This window comes from Onthophagus taurus, chromosome 11 (assembly GCF_036711975.1).
Source record: "Onthophagus taurus isolate NC chromosome 11, IU_Otau_3.0, whole genome shotgun sequence".
NCBI lineage: Eukaryota > Metazoa > Arthropoda > Insecta > Coleoptera > Scarabaeidae > Onthophagus > Onthophagus taurus.
Window position 1 is genome coordinate 25,691,103 of NC_091976.1, and position 15,281 is coordinate 25,706,383.

Consider the following 15,281-nt stretch of genomic DNA (forward strand, 5'->3'; position numbering starts at 1 on the left):
TGAGCTCAATTCAGTTTTTTTCCTTTATCGTTTTATGTTTTCATACGGTCTGTTTTATGCGAAAAAAAATCCATGAGCAAATACTTAAATCCTTTTTTGGTTGGATAACTATAAAACTGTGAACATAAACTGATAACGACTACCCCATAAAAATAAAAATTCGAGTGGTAACCCAAAAACCGCATAAAATTTTACACCTATTTTTCCACACACACAAAAAAGAAAAATTATAATCATATTTAGACGGAACGTTTATCTTTGTTGAAAAATATTTATCTACAGTAAGAAAACAATTTTAGTATATTCGTGTATTTGACGACGAGGGGCATTCACAGTACCAAACCGGAACAGTATTAACTGGTTCGTTTGCTTTATAAGCCAAATTTGCGAACCAGATGGAATGTTTACCTGTTAAGGTGCATTGATGAATTCGCATCCAAAACTAGAAACGGAACGAACCGTATCGTTAAAAGCTGATACGAAGAGGATAGAACGTAAAGGATAGAGACGGAGAAGCTTGCAACTTGTGCAAGAGTCTATTGAAAATAGGTGGGAACTTGCAAACGTTGCCTTAACTAAAACAACAAGTACAAACTAATTCAGATTGCTCCAAATTTTACACAAACATATATTATTTGTCTTGTCAATAAAACTAATTGTAAGTATATCTAAGTTTCTTAGTATTTTTAAATTAAAATAATTATATTGAAAAAGATTTATACTATTTTATGATATTTAATGGTATTTTATAACGTTGTGCTTTTCTACAACACAATGTTTGTTCTTCGATACATAAATTAGACTGTGATGTTCCCTTTTTATGTCTATTAGTGATTAAAAAGATAGCTGGTCATAATTTTATGGTCATAATTGTCTAATATGTCCACTCAGCAAATTATATCGGAGATTTTCCCAATCAGAATTTGTCAACAGCTACCAAACTAACCTGCTCCCCAGTCATTAAGGATACAATTCGATTTAAGATACTCACCGCTGACAACAAAGATCTATTTTTGTCTTTACAATTCGCTTTTGCACAATGACAGAGAGTTCGCTAGAAAGCTGAAAAAAATGAAGTTTTTGAGCCAACTTATAGAACTTTCTGGACAATGATGTATGATGAAGCACATAAAAAAGTCATTATAAAAGCGGAGAAACTACACAATTCTCTCTCTTAATAGTTTCAATATGTCAATGGAAGCTCCTTGTTGTCTTATTAGAACCAACCTTGACTTCTTATTAAAAGTGCAATACCTATCTTAAGAGACGATCTTTGACCAATATTCTCGTCTAATGTTACTGATTTGAATTGGTGCATTTAGAGATATTGAGAAATGTCTAATGATTTATCCGCCCTCTGCCTTTATCTGAAATATTGATTGTCGAGACGGACCAAAATCTTGGGTCTGCCCAAAAAGAGATGCCTCTATACAGTTTTCTTCTCCACCAAATTATCCCAAAGCCACCCGCTGCCTCTTCCTACCAATAATTAAAACTACTCTCCATCATAATCAGTTCCAATCATCCGAAGCGCTGTGATCCATAATCTTATTCAACTCTTCTTTACTTTCTTTCTCTCTCCTCTTTCTGACCTCCCCTCCACTTACCCCACACATCACGTTCATCTCCCTCAGTTGAAACCTTCAATATACATTGAATGAACCCTGTCCCACCATCTGCTAAATGTTCTTGCTGGACATGGCCACTTCGACCTACAACATATCCTTAGCGTGTTAGCTGGGCATTGAAATGTAGCAGGAACTAATAGACAAGAGACAAGAAATGGTCCTAAAACAAAGAATTGATGTATCATAAATGACAAGAGATACACCACAAGAGTACTAGCTCTGTTGGGTTGGATGCCGAGAAGAAGATTCCCCTTGGTAGAAAATCTTAGAATCAGAAATGGGACAAAAGTTTGATGTAAGCTACATGGCCGAACTCAGTCAAAAAAAATATAAGGTCCATTTTAATTCCAATCAGGTGATTTAGACATAGCTCCTTGAGGATTTCGAGGTGTCCTCTGAGGTTGCCCTGCATCAACTTGAATGAAGAAACTGTTCTCAGTGTTAAGGCACTTGAAACTGGCTCCTTTTGTATATATAAATGGAGCGGTGTGAGACCGAGTAGGGCTTCCAAAGCTGCCGACGGACAAGATCTCATTGCACCCGTTATGTTAAGACATGCTAACCGCTGGATTTGTGCCAGCTGTTGTTGTGCTGTCTTATGTTTTGTTTTTGGCCACCAAACCAATGAGGCGTAGGCGACCATGGGTCTGATTATTGCTACGTAGGTCCAATGAGCCATTCGTGGTTTCCTTTCTAGGAGCCTACGGCAGATCTGGTTTGCCATGATGGCCTTTTTCCTCACCTTATCTAAGTGTGAGTTCCAGTTTAGTTTACTGTCTAGTATTACCCCTAGGTATTTAACTTCTGTTTTGAGGTTATTGGATCTGCTTTCAATGGAGGGTGCTTTTATTTGTAGCTTTCTTCTCCGAGTGAAAGGGACTATTTCGAATTTCTTTAGATTGATGCTGAGCTCATTGCTTCTACACCAAGTACTGGTGAATAGTAGGGCTTTCTGTTTTAGTTGAGTTATGATTGTATCATATTTACCTCGGATTGTGATTACCAGGTCATCAGCATGAATGATGATTGTCGATATATGTATATCTTTTACGATTAGAGCGTTTCTCCATGGATTCATAGGAGGTGTTATCAAACGCACCCTCTATGTGTATGAAAGCACAATATCTTTGGTTGCAATTGCCTCCTCTAAAGTGCTAGTCAAAGCCTGGAGAGCAGTAATTGTTGATTTTGCTTTCTGGTAAGCATGTTGGCTAGGGGGGAGTGGATTAGTAACAAGCACTCCATTCCTAAGGTATTGATCGATTACCTTTTACATCCTAACTAAAAGCTTAAAATCATAACCACAATAACTTGATTACGCCAAGACATCCTGCCATAATGTACGAGTGAAGTATGAAGTGTCAATGAACAGAAATGTTGTGTATCTTACAAACCGTATGTCCGACACATTTTCACGTTTTCTAAAGTTCAGATTGAGTTGTTGGACTGAAATTGTTTCTTTAACAATTTGGGTTGGGTTTAGTTGAGTTAAGTGGAGTTGAGATGGAATTCGTGGATCTTCTTATCTTTTAGTCCAGCACAGTCTTTTGCGAGCAAAATTCACTAAAAACATTTTAGACGCAGTTTTATTTACTACTTTTATATCAAGTCAATATTTTAACACTTATTGATTCGAATAGGTATTTTAAACTTATTCATTTCGTGATATAGGTCTATAAATTTGATAAACTGTCGACGGTAAATTTATTACCTGGTTATTTAGACTTTTAATAGCCTAAAATAAGAACCAATTTTCGTGGTAATAATCCAAAAAGTTATTCTATTTTATTATTTGATAAACATATTTTAGGTTTATTTATTGGTTTAAAGATTATGTAGTTTTGTTAACACCAAAAAAACGCAAAAACAAAGTGTTATCGATTTATGGCCGATGTATCGCAGTGTTTTTTTCACGTCCTATTTTGACTTCCGTAACACAACTTTTTTTTTGTTGCATTCGTCATCATTTTCACGACCGACTTGTGCCCCATAAAAATTTTGGCGCCGGTGCATTTACTTTGTCCGTAAAAATCTAGTTTCCGGGAAATTTTCCCAAACATATTGCGTTTTTTAAGCGGATTATATTTCCGCTTTACATATTTTTTGAGATGATTCGGTGAAACCTTTAGGAATATATTGCGGCCAACGAAAGGATAAAACGTAAAGTAATAAAAGTTAAACTTTATATTAAAGTTAGAAGTTAGGGTGGTAATCCAATATTAAATAGTGAGGATTCGAATCTATAGAAGTTCATTTGGAATCAAGGACTCGTAGATTTCCCATTCGGGAAACGAAAAACGGTGCATTTAAGAAGGCTGAATTTTATATTGGAGCATTTCAATCGAAAAGGGCCGGTGAATAAGAAATTGGAACGAGAAAAAGGGGCTCGGGAAGTGCAATTACCTGTGATTTGTGAGAACTACGGATTTAACTCCGCAACTGAACTACATTTCTATAGGAGTTAAATTGTAGACAAAATATTGTAAATCTTTCAAATTTTAGCACAAATGAAGTCGACCACCGAGAAATTGCAACATCCATTCAACCTAGAAAATCCAATAGTGATCTCCATGCCTGAATAAATCGGGATTCGTTTCAATCTACGTGAGAATCATCAGCTGTGACGCAATGTCTGTCCTCCTGACACACGAAATTTCCAAGAATAACTACCTACTTTAGTTTCAAGTGTCATCTCAAAAATGCCGATTCACGTTATTACTATCTAAAATTGTGCAATACTCTAAATAGATCGCTTAAATAGGTGTTGGTCGATGATAATATCGTAGAAGGTTACTGGGGTAAAACTGGAATGGTTTTACCTCGACCAGTGGTCAGTCGGGAGTAGAAGGGATCCCTTGAGTGTTAGTTATGAACCTTTAGGTCTGTTGGGATTTTTGGTGACCCAGAAAATCCTCCTAAAAGGGTTAAAAGAATGGGGATATAAATCACTTAGATATGAAACAATTTAATTCATAATTTAGAAACAAAAAAATTTAGAAATAAACAGACAGGTAAAAGATAAGAAAGAAGGGATGGAAAAAGAAAGTGGGAAGTTCGAAAATGTACAGTTGACATGCTTTCACGAGCGAACGACCACTTTGTAGGAATCTTAAGTGCTTTTACAGAAAATCCCAAGGGTGACCCAGTCTTGTTTCTAAAATTTTATAAATGTAGTATCCTCGATTTTAAAGAGATTTTCGTTGAAACAATAAATAACGGGTTTTAATTATTAAATGTCAACGCGTAACTCCCACAACGTAACTTAATTGCCTTCGTGTAACTAAAACTTGCAAACGAATTAATAATTAAAACAACTGCGTCATCGTAGCGTACAGGATGGGGTTATTTTAAAGGAATATATTCGTTAGTTTGTAAAGTATGCAACCAACTGGTGTGCTCGAAGAACTTCTCGCTTGATATATTCAAAAATTCATTAATCCAAAACTCGTTAGTTTAGATAAAAGATGTATGAAACAAAAGTTTCAATCGCAACTAAAATTTATTTTAGAAAATATAACGGGGTAAAATAAATAATAATGTTGCAGACTGGCAACTGCAATATTAGTTTGTGATCAACGTAGCGAAAACGTGAGTTCGCCAAAGCATAAACGCAAACAATCATTCTCCTATCAAGACCTAAGTCCAGAGTTAATTGAATTATCCAACCTCCTAAACGAGCCAATCTAAATTATTTAGTAAAACTTGATGCGTTGACGAACTATTGCGCCCAGCTCGTTATTATAACATTTATCACAAGATAACGTTAGCCTCTAAGTGCAGAAACTCAAACCTCAACAATTATGTTTGGGAAACATGCGATCCATTTCTCAAATCCCAAAGGATTTTTCAGGTTCGTGTTTACCCTCAGCGTGCTTTGAGAAGATAAATTGCGTATTGATTAACAATTCTAAATATAGATTAATCGTATTGCGAGAGGTGTCTTGAAGTTTTCGCCGGTTAAGTTAGATCTATCCGGTTATTATATCACTACCAATCTAGTCACGTAACAACCACCAATTGTGGACTACCGAGATTAACTATCAAATATTCACACCACATGATGTGTTAACTGCAACACACTCAATTTGCTTCAACTAAAAGCAAAAAAATTTTAAATAAAAGTTACGTTCATTTCTTTCTCATTTTTTTTTTCAGATAAGGTGTTCATCAACGATGGAGCACACGATCGTAACGGACCCTCTGGCAGGGATTTTCTCAAACAAAAGTGTCGTCACAACGAGCACGTCCTCGTACGATCCTTTCGCCGGTATCCTCTTCGAAAACTCGACAAACCCCGTCGTGCTGGGCAATTTTACGGTTACATATTCGGTGAATTCTAGCGTTTGGGATGTGAAAAACGTCGTAACTGCCACCGTTGCTTCCGTTACCGAGAGCGTTTTTGAGAGCAAGCTCATCATTCCACTTTACGTCGTCATCTTCGTTCTGTCAATAGTCGGAAACTCTTTAGTTTTAATTACTCTTGTACAGAACAAAAGAATGAGAACTGTTACTAATGTCTATTTACTTAATTTGGTAAGTAAAATTTATGTTTTTTTTATATCTTAAATATAGAATGTAGTAATTAAGGTATGATATTATAGTATTTAAAATAATTACTATACAGGGTGATTTATTAGCTCACTATCAAACTTTGTCATATGATAGCTAATTCAATTACCAATTATGGTCGGGGATCTAGGTGGCCAAGCAAATGGACCATTATTACCAATACAGTTGAGGCATTTATTTGAAAAATAACAAAATAAGTCTAAGTATGTCCAAAAAAAGAATTTTGAGAAAATCAAGAAAAACTGCTTGCCTTTATATTGTAAAGGATTTTGATTTTATTAAGGTGTTTTTATAATTAAATGTAGAATAAAAGAACAACTTTTGACTTTAGTTTTTGTTCATTTTGCACACAAAACCAAAAAATTATCAAAAATTAAAGAATATTGGAAAAGTAACACTTGTCAAAATGTCAACATCACTATTTTTTTGTGTTTTGGACCCCAATTTTATTCCCCGCCACTGCTATTATCATCACTCATAATTTCAGTACTTTGAATGTCTTCCGAGGTATCCTGCTGTACCTTCGCGTTTGATCGTAGGTTAAGATAAAACTCCTTGTTACGAGGATTCTTAAGATATTTCGTAAGTTCCATCAAATATCGGAGCTTTTTTGAATTTATTCCAAGTGTATGTTGGTTAGGTATCAGCGCTATTTCTGAAGGCATTTTTTTCTTGCAATGGTATGGTATGACCAGGGACCATACTAATTTTGACGTATTAGCACTTGCTCAGGATACTCTTTAGGTATTTGTTAGCTTGGTTTCGAGCTGGTTTTAGCGAAATTTTTGGCTTGGGATTTTTGAAAAATAAGTCTTTAAAACTTTCATCCATTAAAAACCATTGAGAGTCTATTCCAGCTTTCACGAAATTAAATGGAGATGGTTTGGACCTTGCTTGACAAATAAGTTCATTCCATTCTTCTGGAACGTCCAGAACAACTTTTTTTTGCGGTCGAAATTAGACTAAAGTCGCTATCACACGGTAAGTATGAATGTTCCCGAATAGGATATACGTGTATCACTAGATGCCACTTCAGTACATGCACAAGGCTAAATAGATTGCAACACTACCCATACTCTAATGTTGGGATTAAGAGCAGCTCAATGATAACTCATTTTTGCATTCATTAGCAAAGGATGCCTTATGACTCGGCAAAGGATTAAGACCACCCCAGATAGATTACGATTCAACAACAAGTTCAACCAAGTCGGTATCTGACCAGCTAGCTGAAAGGATTCTGCAACGCATATTCGGACTGTCTAGCACACACCTAGAGGTGAATGGATGCAAAATCGAAAGAGGAACTTCTACATCAAAAGTCAGTCTTGTTCTCTGTGTAGTACCCATCTTAGCTTTCTCAAGTCTAAATTCTCTGCCAATATGTAGAGTTTTGAAATGCTTAACAACACTTTCAATCAATTGTTATCCATGTTTAAATTCTGCCATCCAACTATTAATTGTTGTAAACTGACGGACTGAAGATTTCAAATAAAAGTATACAATGATTTTAATAGCCAATTAAAAGACAACCATGGTTTAGACATCAAATTGGGTACATACCTGAAAAAACTGCCTTGTTTTTAACAAAACTTGTTGTTCTTGAAGATGTTTGTTGATGCCACTTAGGTTTACAAATTAATGATGCAACAATGAATTAACTCGAGGCATTCCTGAATAACCTATTAATACTAAATGAAAAAGCTTGCATTTATTGGATTGACCAAATATTCTACTCATAATTTTATGCGACTCTTTAGATTTCGCAAAGGATGCTGTTTTGGGGCAACAAATCTGTGGAATTTAGCCCCATACAAATATTATTTTCTAAAAAGCTCAGAAACGACATGAAAAGAGGAAATCTAGGATAGAAACCTCCTTCTTCGTCTTCCTCTTCCCCAACCTATATTCATTAAAGCTGGACATAAGTCTCTTCCAAATGTATCCATTTATTTCTATCTTGCTGTTCTTTACCATTCCTTCGCAATCTCTTTTGCGGTCTTCTTGCATCTCTTATAATTTTTCGTGGTCTCCAAAAGATTATTCTTTGTCTCCATTTTTTTATGTTTTCTCTTGCCACATGCCCGAAGCATTGCCACTTAAGCCTCGCTACTCGACTCATAACATTTTTCTCATTTGCGTTCGTCTGAACACATGCATTACTTATTCCATCGCTCTCTGACTTAAGTTCCACAGTTTTCCCTGTCAAGGATATGGTTTCAAGTCCTTTCTAGGCTTCGCGGTATTTCTTTGTTTTCCAGTACAAAACTAAGTTTTCCAAATGCTTTCAAAATAATTTATTTGCTTTAAACACAAAGAAAAGGGTCAAGCTTATATAAAATTTTTCAACTACAAACTGATTACATTCATTATTAGATCAAAAGAAGAATTAGTCAAGTTCCTCGAATCAGATTTGGGGTTGAACCATAAAATAGTACCAATTTCAGGAACCAAGGAGAATTGTAATATCCATTAAAAGATTTGGCCACAGAGAAACAGATTGCAATCCTATCCATACTCTAATGTTGGAATTAATAGCAGCTCGATGATAACTCAGTAACAAAAGCTGACTATGTTTACGGTGAATCCATTGGCAAAGGATTAGGACTAGGACTCGAACATTTACAGCTAATGTAACCAGTTTGTGAGAACATAAAACTGTCGCTGTCTGGAATCTGCCTACATATTGAGCAAAGGGCTCAACAACAACTTAAATACATAAACGAAAAACCAGGACCACCCCAGACAGATTACGATTCAATAATAAGTTCAACCAAGTCGGTATCTGCTAGAGGTGGATGGATGCAAAATCTAAAGAAAACTTCTGCATCAGAAGACAGTCTGTTGACATGATATGGTGCCCATCTTAGCTTTCTCATGTCTAAATTTTGTGCCAAAATAAACATAGAACGCGTGTTGACATGCTTACCAACACTTTCAGTCTATTGTCATTTTCTTCAATTTTTTTGATGGCCAATTAAGACAACCATGGTTTATACATCAAATTGGGTACTTCCCAGAAAAAAAAGGCCGAGTTTATAACAAAAGGTGTTGTTCTTGAAGATGTTTGTAGATGTCACTTAGGTTTACATTTTTTCAGAAGACTTGCAAAATGAGAAATCGTTGAGCAAATAGCATTCTCCAATTATTCGTTGTAACACTTAAATTGAAATAACCCCAAAAATTTCCTTAACACTGACTTAATTACACAAAGAATCTGTTAAGTTAATGATGTAACAATGAATTAAAACTTATGTCTAAAGTAATTAACTTGGTAATAATTACTTTAACAAAATCAATAAAACTTGGCCGATTAATTTGGAGGTCATTTGGAAGTTAGGTCTGGCTACGAATGAAAATTGGCTGAAAACGGAACGTTACTGAACTCTCAATATTACCGTTTGCACTTTTGCTCCGATGTAATTGCGTCGTTTGTACATAAACGGCGGTCGTAAAGGGAACTTTGAAGCTGAAACCGTAAAAAATATTACCGCCGGGATGTTAAAACTTCCACGGCGATTTATTTCCGTGAGATTTTTCAAGAAACCGCGACCTTGTAATCATGGAACCAGCGACGTATCGAAACCGTGTGCTTCTTTGTAAAAAGGATCCCTAACGACAAAGATAACCTTTACGAGCATCCCACGTATGAGGCACGTGAAGCGTGTCCCCCATTAGCAGGATTATGAAGCTCGCGATTTTTCTCTTTTTATTTTTTTTTCTCGTCCCTCTTCATGCGTATAAAGAATTACGTTTGTAGTGGCATATGGTACATGGTACGTGCCGACTTTCCTTCCTAAATATGCATGAAGCTTCATAACTTTTTTGTATAGGTGTCAATAAGAATCAAAAAAATTTTTTGAGAAATATTTATTCCCCCCATCATTATAAAAACCCACAAGAAAAATTTATTAATTTATTATTCTCTCGATCCTTGTTCTGATTGATCTTCCGAAACTTCAGATGGATCATAAGTTAAAGTATCCGGAAACCATTCCATGTTTCCATCTGGTGCGGATTCGGGATGTTCTAATGGTAATCTTATTGGGCCCATAACAGGTGCGGGTTGTTCAATTTCTAAACCAGTTTCACCGGTTAAAAATGGAGGTTCTTCCATTTCGAAACGTGGATCATCAATTATATGGTCTGTTTCTTCCATGTAGAAAGGTACATCATCTGTTTCTAAGCCTTGTATTTCTTCGACGTAATAAGGTGCTTCATCGGTTTCTATATCTGTTGTTTCTTCGAAATCAGGCGTTTCGATGGTATCCTCAACATCCACATCAGTTGCTGAACCCTTTGATGATTTCGATGAATTCGTTGTTTTTGACGATGAATATTTTACCTCAACATCTTGTCTACTACCCTCTGAAGATGTTGCACCCGGCGTGACATCATCGTTGCTTTCAACTGAAGATTTATCGGTATCGTTGTTATATTTCATCATTAATTGTGGGTTAAAATTTTCTAATTGAGGTAAAGATGGAACCATCCTAGTTTCGGGGGGATTCGAAACTGCTTTTGCACCATCTGTTTTCTTTAAAATCCCTGATGGTGTTCCATCCGTTTCCGCGATTGTTGTAGTATCGATTCTTCTTCTTTGTGGTCTTAAAAATTTTGGGACTTTTGAGGAACGCCTTTTTCCTTTTCGATCGGGTTTTTCCTCGTTATCCATTATCACTTTTTTTAATTGATTTACTTATTGATTTAGTTATAATTTCTTGTGGGTTAGATGGGTGGAAAATAAATTGAATTCGACATTTTGACATAAATTTACAATCTTGACATATTTAATCAACGATTTCTTTTGACCTTTTTTGAACCTCACAAAAAAATAAAAGTAGAGTATGTAACTCGGCCCGAGGGAAGCGTTAGGGATGGAGTTGATAGTCCCTAAACAATTTTATCTAATGACTTTTGTCCATTGGGATGAAGAAATAAGGGTGGACAATAAAGATCTCTTAGTTAACTGCGAAATTGTAGGTTGTGGATCAAAGGGTACGACTCGTAATAATTTTAGGGGGGCTTCTCGAGCATGAAATTGGAAAATTGGAAAGTGGAAACGTAACTATCAAATTAATGTAAATATGAAAAACAAATTTGTAGATCAAAATCTCAATGGACTTGTTATGAATGTGCACGTTTTAGCGTACAATCTAATTACTCAACCGGAAATTATAACGCTTAACTGCGAGGGATTTCCCGGAACGTAACTTTTTTTCCTTTCACTGACTTGTGTGTGACCTGCATATAAAAATTTCAGATTACATAATTCTAGTGTTATAACTCAGTGGGAAGCGTAAATTTTCTTACGTCAAGATTTTCTCGATTTATGTTTATAAAAAGGGGTATATTTTAAAGAGAAAGGTTTCAAACTAGTTCCTCAATATATAAGGATCAAAGAGACGCAAAGCTGATTAATGAGATAAAGTATCGAAATAAAGTTATTTGAAATAATCCCAGCTAAGTAATGAATCTTTCTCGGCGGTATTGACTTTCCCGTGTATTTTTATCGTACTGGAAAGTACCTGCGGCATCACCAAAGGTAATAATTTTACCTACAACTAGAATCATTCGGGTTTAGCCGTCTTGAAAAACGTGCCGCTAAATCCGAATGTATCTAGTTCTAGGTGTAATGTTAGCATAACATAAGATGTGTTGCATATTATTGAACTAAAACTAGAACTAACTTTAGACCTAGAACTAGAACCATTCGGATTTAGCCACACGTCTCTCAAGACGGCTAAACCCGAATGATTCTAGTTCTAGGTCTTATGTTAATTCTAGTAATAGTGCTAGTGGAAAACTAGAACTAACAGATTCTAATTCTAGGTCTTGTATTAGTTCTAGTAATAGTGCTAGTGGAAAACTAGAACTAACATAAGACCTAGAACTAGAATCATTAGGGTTTAACCGTCTTGAGAGACGTACGGCTAAATTCGAATGATTCTAGTTCTCGGTCTAGTGTTAGTTCTAGTAATAGTGCTAGTAGAAAACTAGAACTAACACAAGACCTAAAACTAGAATCATTCGGGTTTAGCTGTCTTGAGAGACGTGCTGCTAAATCCGAATGTATTGTAATAATAACCAATTACACATAATTTGGTCATATTGATCATAGAAGAGTTTATGAACAATTGTAAAATAATGTTAGATACTATACACTAATAGTGAATTTCGATGCATTTTATTGTTCTTTAATGTTCTAATTCTAAGATATCACTTGTAAAGTTGATACGAAGTAATTTTAAAAATTCTCGATATCACATAACCTCAATTTAAATGATTCAAAATTATTTATTTAAATCTTTATCTACCTGGTTCAAACCTATTGAAAACGATAACCTTAACTTAATTAACAAAGAAAATAATCAATATTTGTATGGAATAATAAAATTTGGATGAAAATTTACAAAATTAATTTGAACATATTGGAAAATTTATCGTTGAAATCAGAAGAAAATGAATAGATATTTGAAAAGTGATTTAAAAGAGCATCAAAATTACGAAATATCATGCATAAATATAAATAATTTCAAATTTTTTAAATAATAATTTGACAAATTGAATTAGAGATATTTCAAATGTCAAAGTTGGTGACATTGAAAAAACGAAAGTACAAATTTCAAACCGGTGAATTTAACCAATCAGGAGACGTTATTTGAAAATTTTACATTTGAAAAACGGAATTTATCAACAACAATGGTGGTTTCTATTGTTTGAAGTGACGCACGCATTTTTTTTGCTCTCCAAAAAAATAAATTAAATCAACGTTAAATTAACAAAAAAAATATCCGTTCCTGTCCAACCACTGAAGAAAACACTCGATCCTGTTCCTATCGAAGAAACTAATTTGGTCCTGTATTTGAAAAATCCCTTCCTGTTCCAATATTTTCGAAGACAACAATTGAACCCGTTTCTGATCGAAGAAAACAATTTGTTCCGTTCCTGGCATAAATCATTCTTCTGGTGAAGCGAAAAATTGGTTCCCAATCCTGAATCCAACTGTTCCTGTCACGAAGAAATTTTAACCTGAATTTGACTTCCGAAGTTTTCATAAAAACAAACTGGCTAAGTTAAGTTATTTTTTTTAATAATTTATTGTCTTGTTGATTCAAAAATTTTAAAAAACTCGTCTTATCTTCAATACGTATATGTTTTCTTGATAAGTTCACTATAAAATTTTGAGGTTAGGATTACAATTTCCCTAATTAATTTTAATTTTTCACGAGTTTTTAAAACCTTAACAATATCCGAGTTGATAAATACTACTTCGTATTAACCCTTTTTAGGGCAGAGGTGATATTTTTACCACCATAATTTTTTTAAGTTTTTTATAAGAAAATAATCAAATTTAATTTTCTTTTGTAAGTTGGCAACTTATTTAGTGATCTGTCAATAATATGACGTGAAGAAATGCATAACTGTCATAACATTGTTTTTTTGCTGTCACCTGTTGAATGTTCAAAAATAGTGTTTTTTCGTACCAAATTTTGTATAACGGTCTATTTTGTAGATCTTCGAGATTTTGAGGTAAGTTTTATTATTTACATGTTATATTGGATTTGTCCTAAGTATTTTGACACATATTTTTATCTTTGGGTATCCTGGTTTTTCAAATAAATTGCTTTTTGTGGTGGGAAGCATATTCCCTCTGCCTGCGAGTGGCTGCTATATTTTTTGCTTTGCTTTGGCAGATGAGTGCAAAAAGTGGCTTAGACAAAGGTTTATCAGAATTCGAAATAGAGCATGCGCTTGAAGAGTTTTTTGGGTTGCCTGATGACCCAGAAGTGTCTGACGATAACCTGGAAGCCGAAGAGGAAGAAGCTCCGTATAGCACCGCTCGGCTTCAAAAAATACTGGAAAATCCCGATGATCCGTCAATGTCTCCGCACCTCCTGCATAATCAGACCAGCCTACAATCATCAGAAATTATGGATACTGAAGCCATTCCACCAGCTGATTTACAAAGTGAAAACCTGTCCGTGTATGTAAGTCAACAAATTGAAAATAGTAGCTCAATTACTGTAAGGCCGGCTAGGCGGTTGACGCGATCTCGATATTCAACTTCCGAACTCAGTACCTCACCTGACGACACTGATGATTCTGATCTCGAAGAAGAGACATGGAAAAAAACATATTGGACTTCTCGGCCCGTTGCTGAAGATTTTGACAAGATTCCTTTGACTACTAAGCAAAGCTTCAATCCTAAAACTAGGCCCATCCGCTTTTTTGAAAAGTTTTTTACAAATGAAGCTATAGAACTTATTGTGTCGCAAACAAACTTATATGCCGACCAAATGAAAATAAAAGAGTGGACGCCCGTGATTACTGATGAAATAAAAGCCTTTTTAGGCATTCTCATAATAATGGGCTATAAAGTTCTGCCCATGATAGACCTGTATTGGTCGTCTGATCCAGGTTTTCGAGAAAATGACATAGCAGAAATAATGCCAGTAAAAAGGTTCAAGAAAATTATGCGCAGCCTACACTTGAATGATAACGCGCGACAACCTGAAAGAAATAGTCCCGAATACGATAGGTTGTTCAAACTGACCCCATTGATAAATATTATTAACGAATCCTGTAAAAATAATGTCAATTTATCTAGTTCACAGAGTATTGATGAGTCAATGGTACTCTTCAAAGGACGGTCTTCGCTAAAGCAATACCTACCTCTCAAGCCCATCAAACGGGGATACAAAATTTGGTGTAGATGCGACAGTGAGACAGGATATTTGTATGAATTTAGTATTTATACTGGGAAAACGGATGGAGAGGAAAAAGGGCTGGAGCAAAAGTCGTGAAGAACTTGATGCAACATTTAATTGATAACAATATAAAGAATGTTCACGTTACATTTGACAACTTCTTCACAGATAACAAACTTTCAGAATATCTGTATGAACATAACATATATGCAACTGGCACCGTGCGTAGGCACAGAGAAGGATTACCTCAACTTACAAAAGGTCCAAACGCTAGAAAACTAAAGCTATCTAAGGGTGAATTTAAATGGCGTGTGAAGGACAATGTTGCTTTTATAATTTGGCAGAATAATAAGGAGGTACTACTTTTGAGCAGTGC

The 15,281-nt window shown here is 35.2% G+C and overlaps 1 protein-coding gene and 1 long non-coding RNA gene across 3 annotated transcripts in view; one reads left to right on the forward strand and one right to left on the reverse strand.

Annotated features, from left to right (window-relative positions):
• LOC111415524 (cholecystokinin receptor type A-like) overlaps positions 1-15,281 on the forward strand; it is a 107,643-nt gene that overhangs the window by 43,806 nt on the left and 48,556 nt on the right. The window contains exon 2 of the mRNA XM_071199760.1: positions 5,784-6,161. Coding sequence (XP_071055861.1) covers positions 5,802-6,161 — 360 coding nt within the window. The 5' untranslated portion in view covers positions 5,784-5,801. The remainder of the gene's footprint in view (positions 1-5,783; positions 6,162-15,281) is intronic.
• LOC139431672 (uncharacterized) overlaps positions 1-15,281 on the reverse strand; it is a 107,986-nt gene that overhangs the window by 41,837 nt on the left and 50,868 nt on the right. The gene's annotated exons all lie outside the window — the stretch shown is intronic.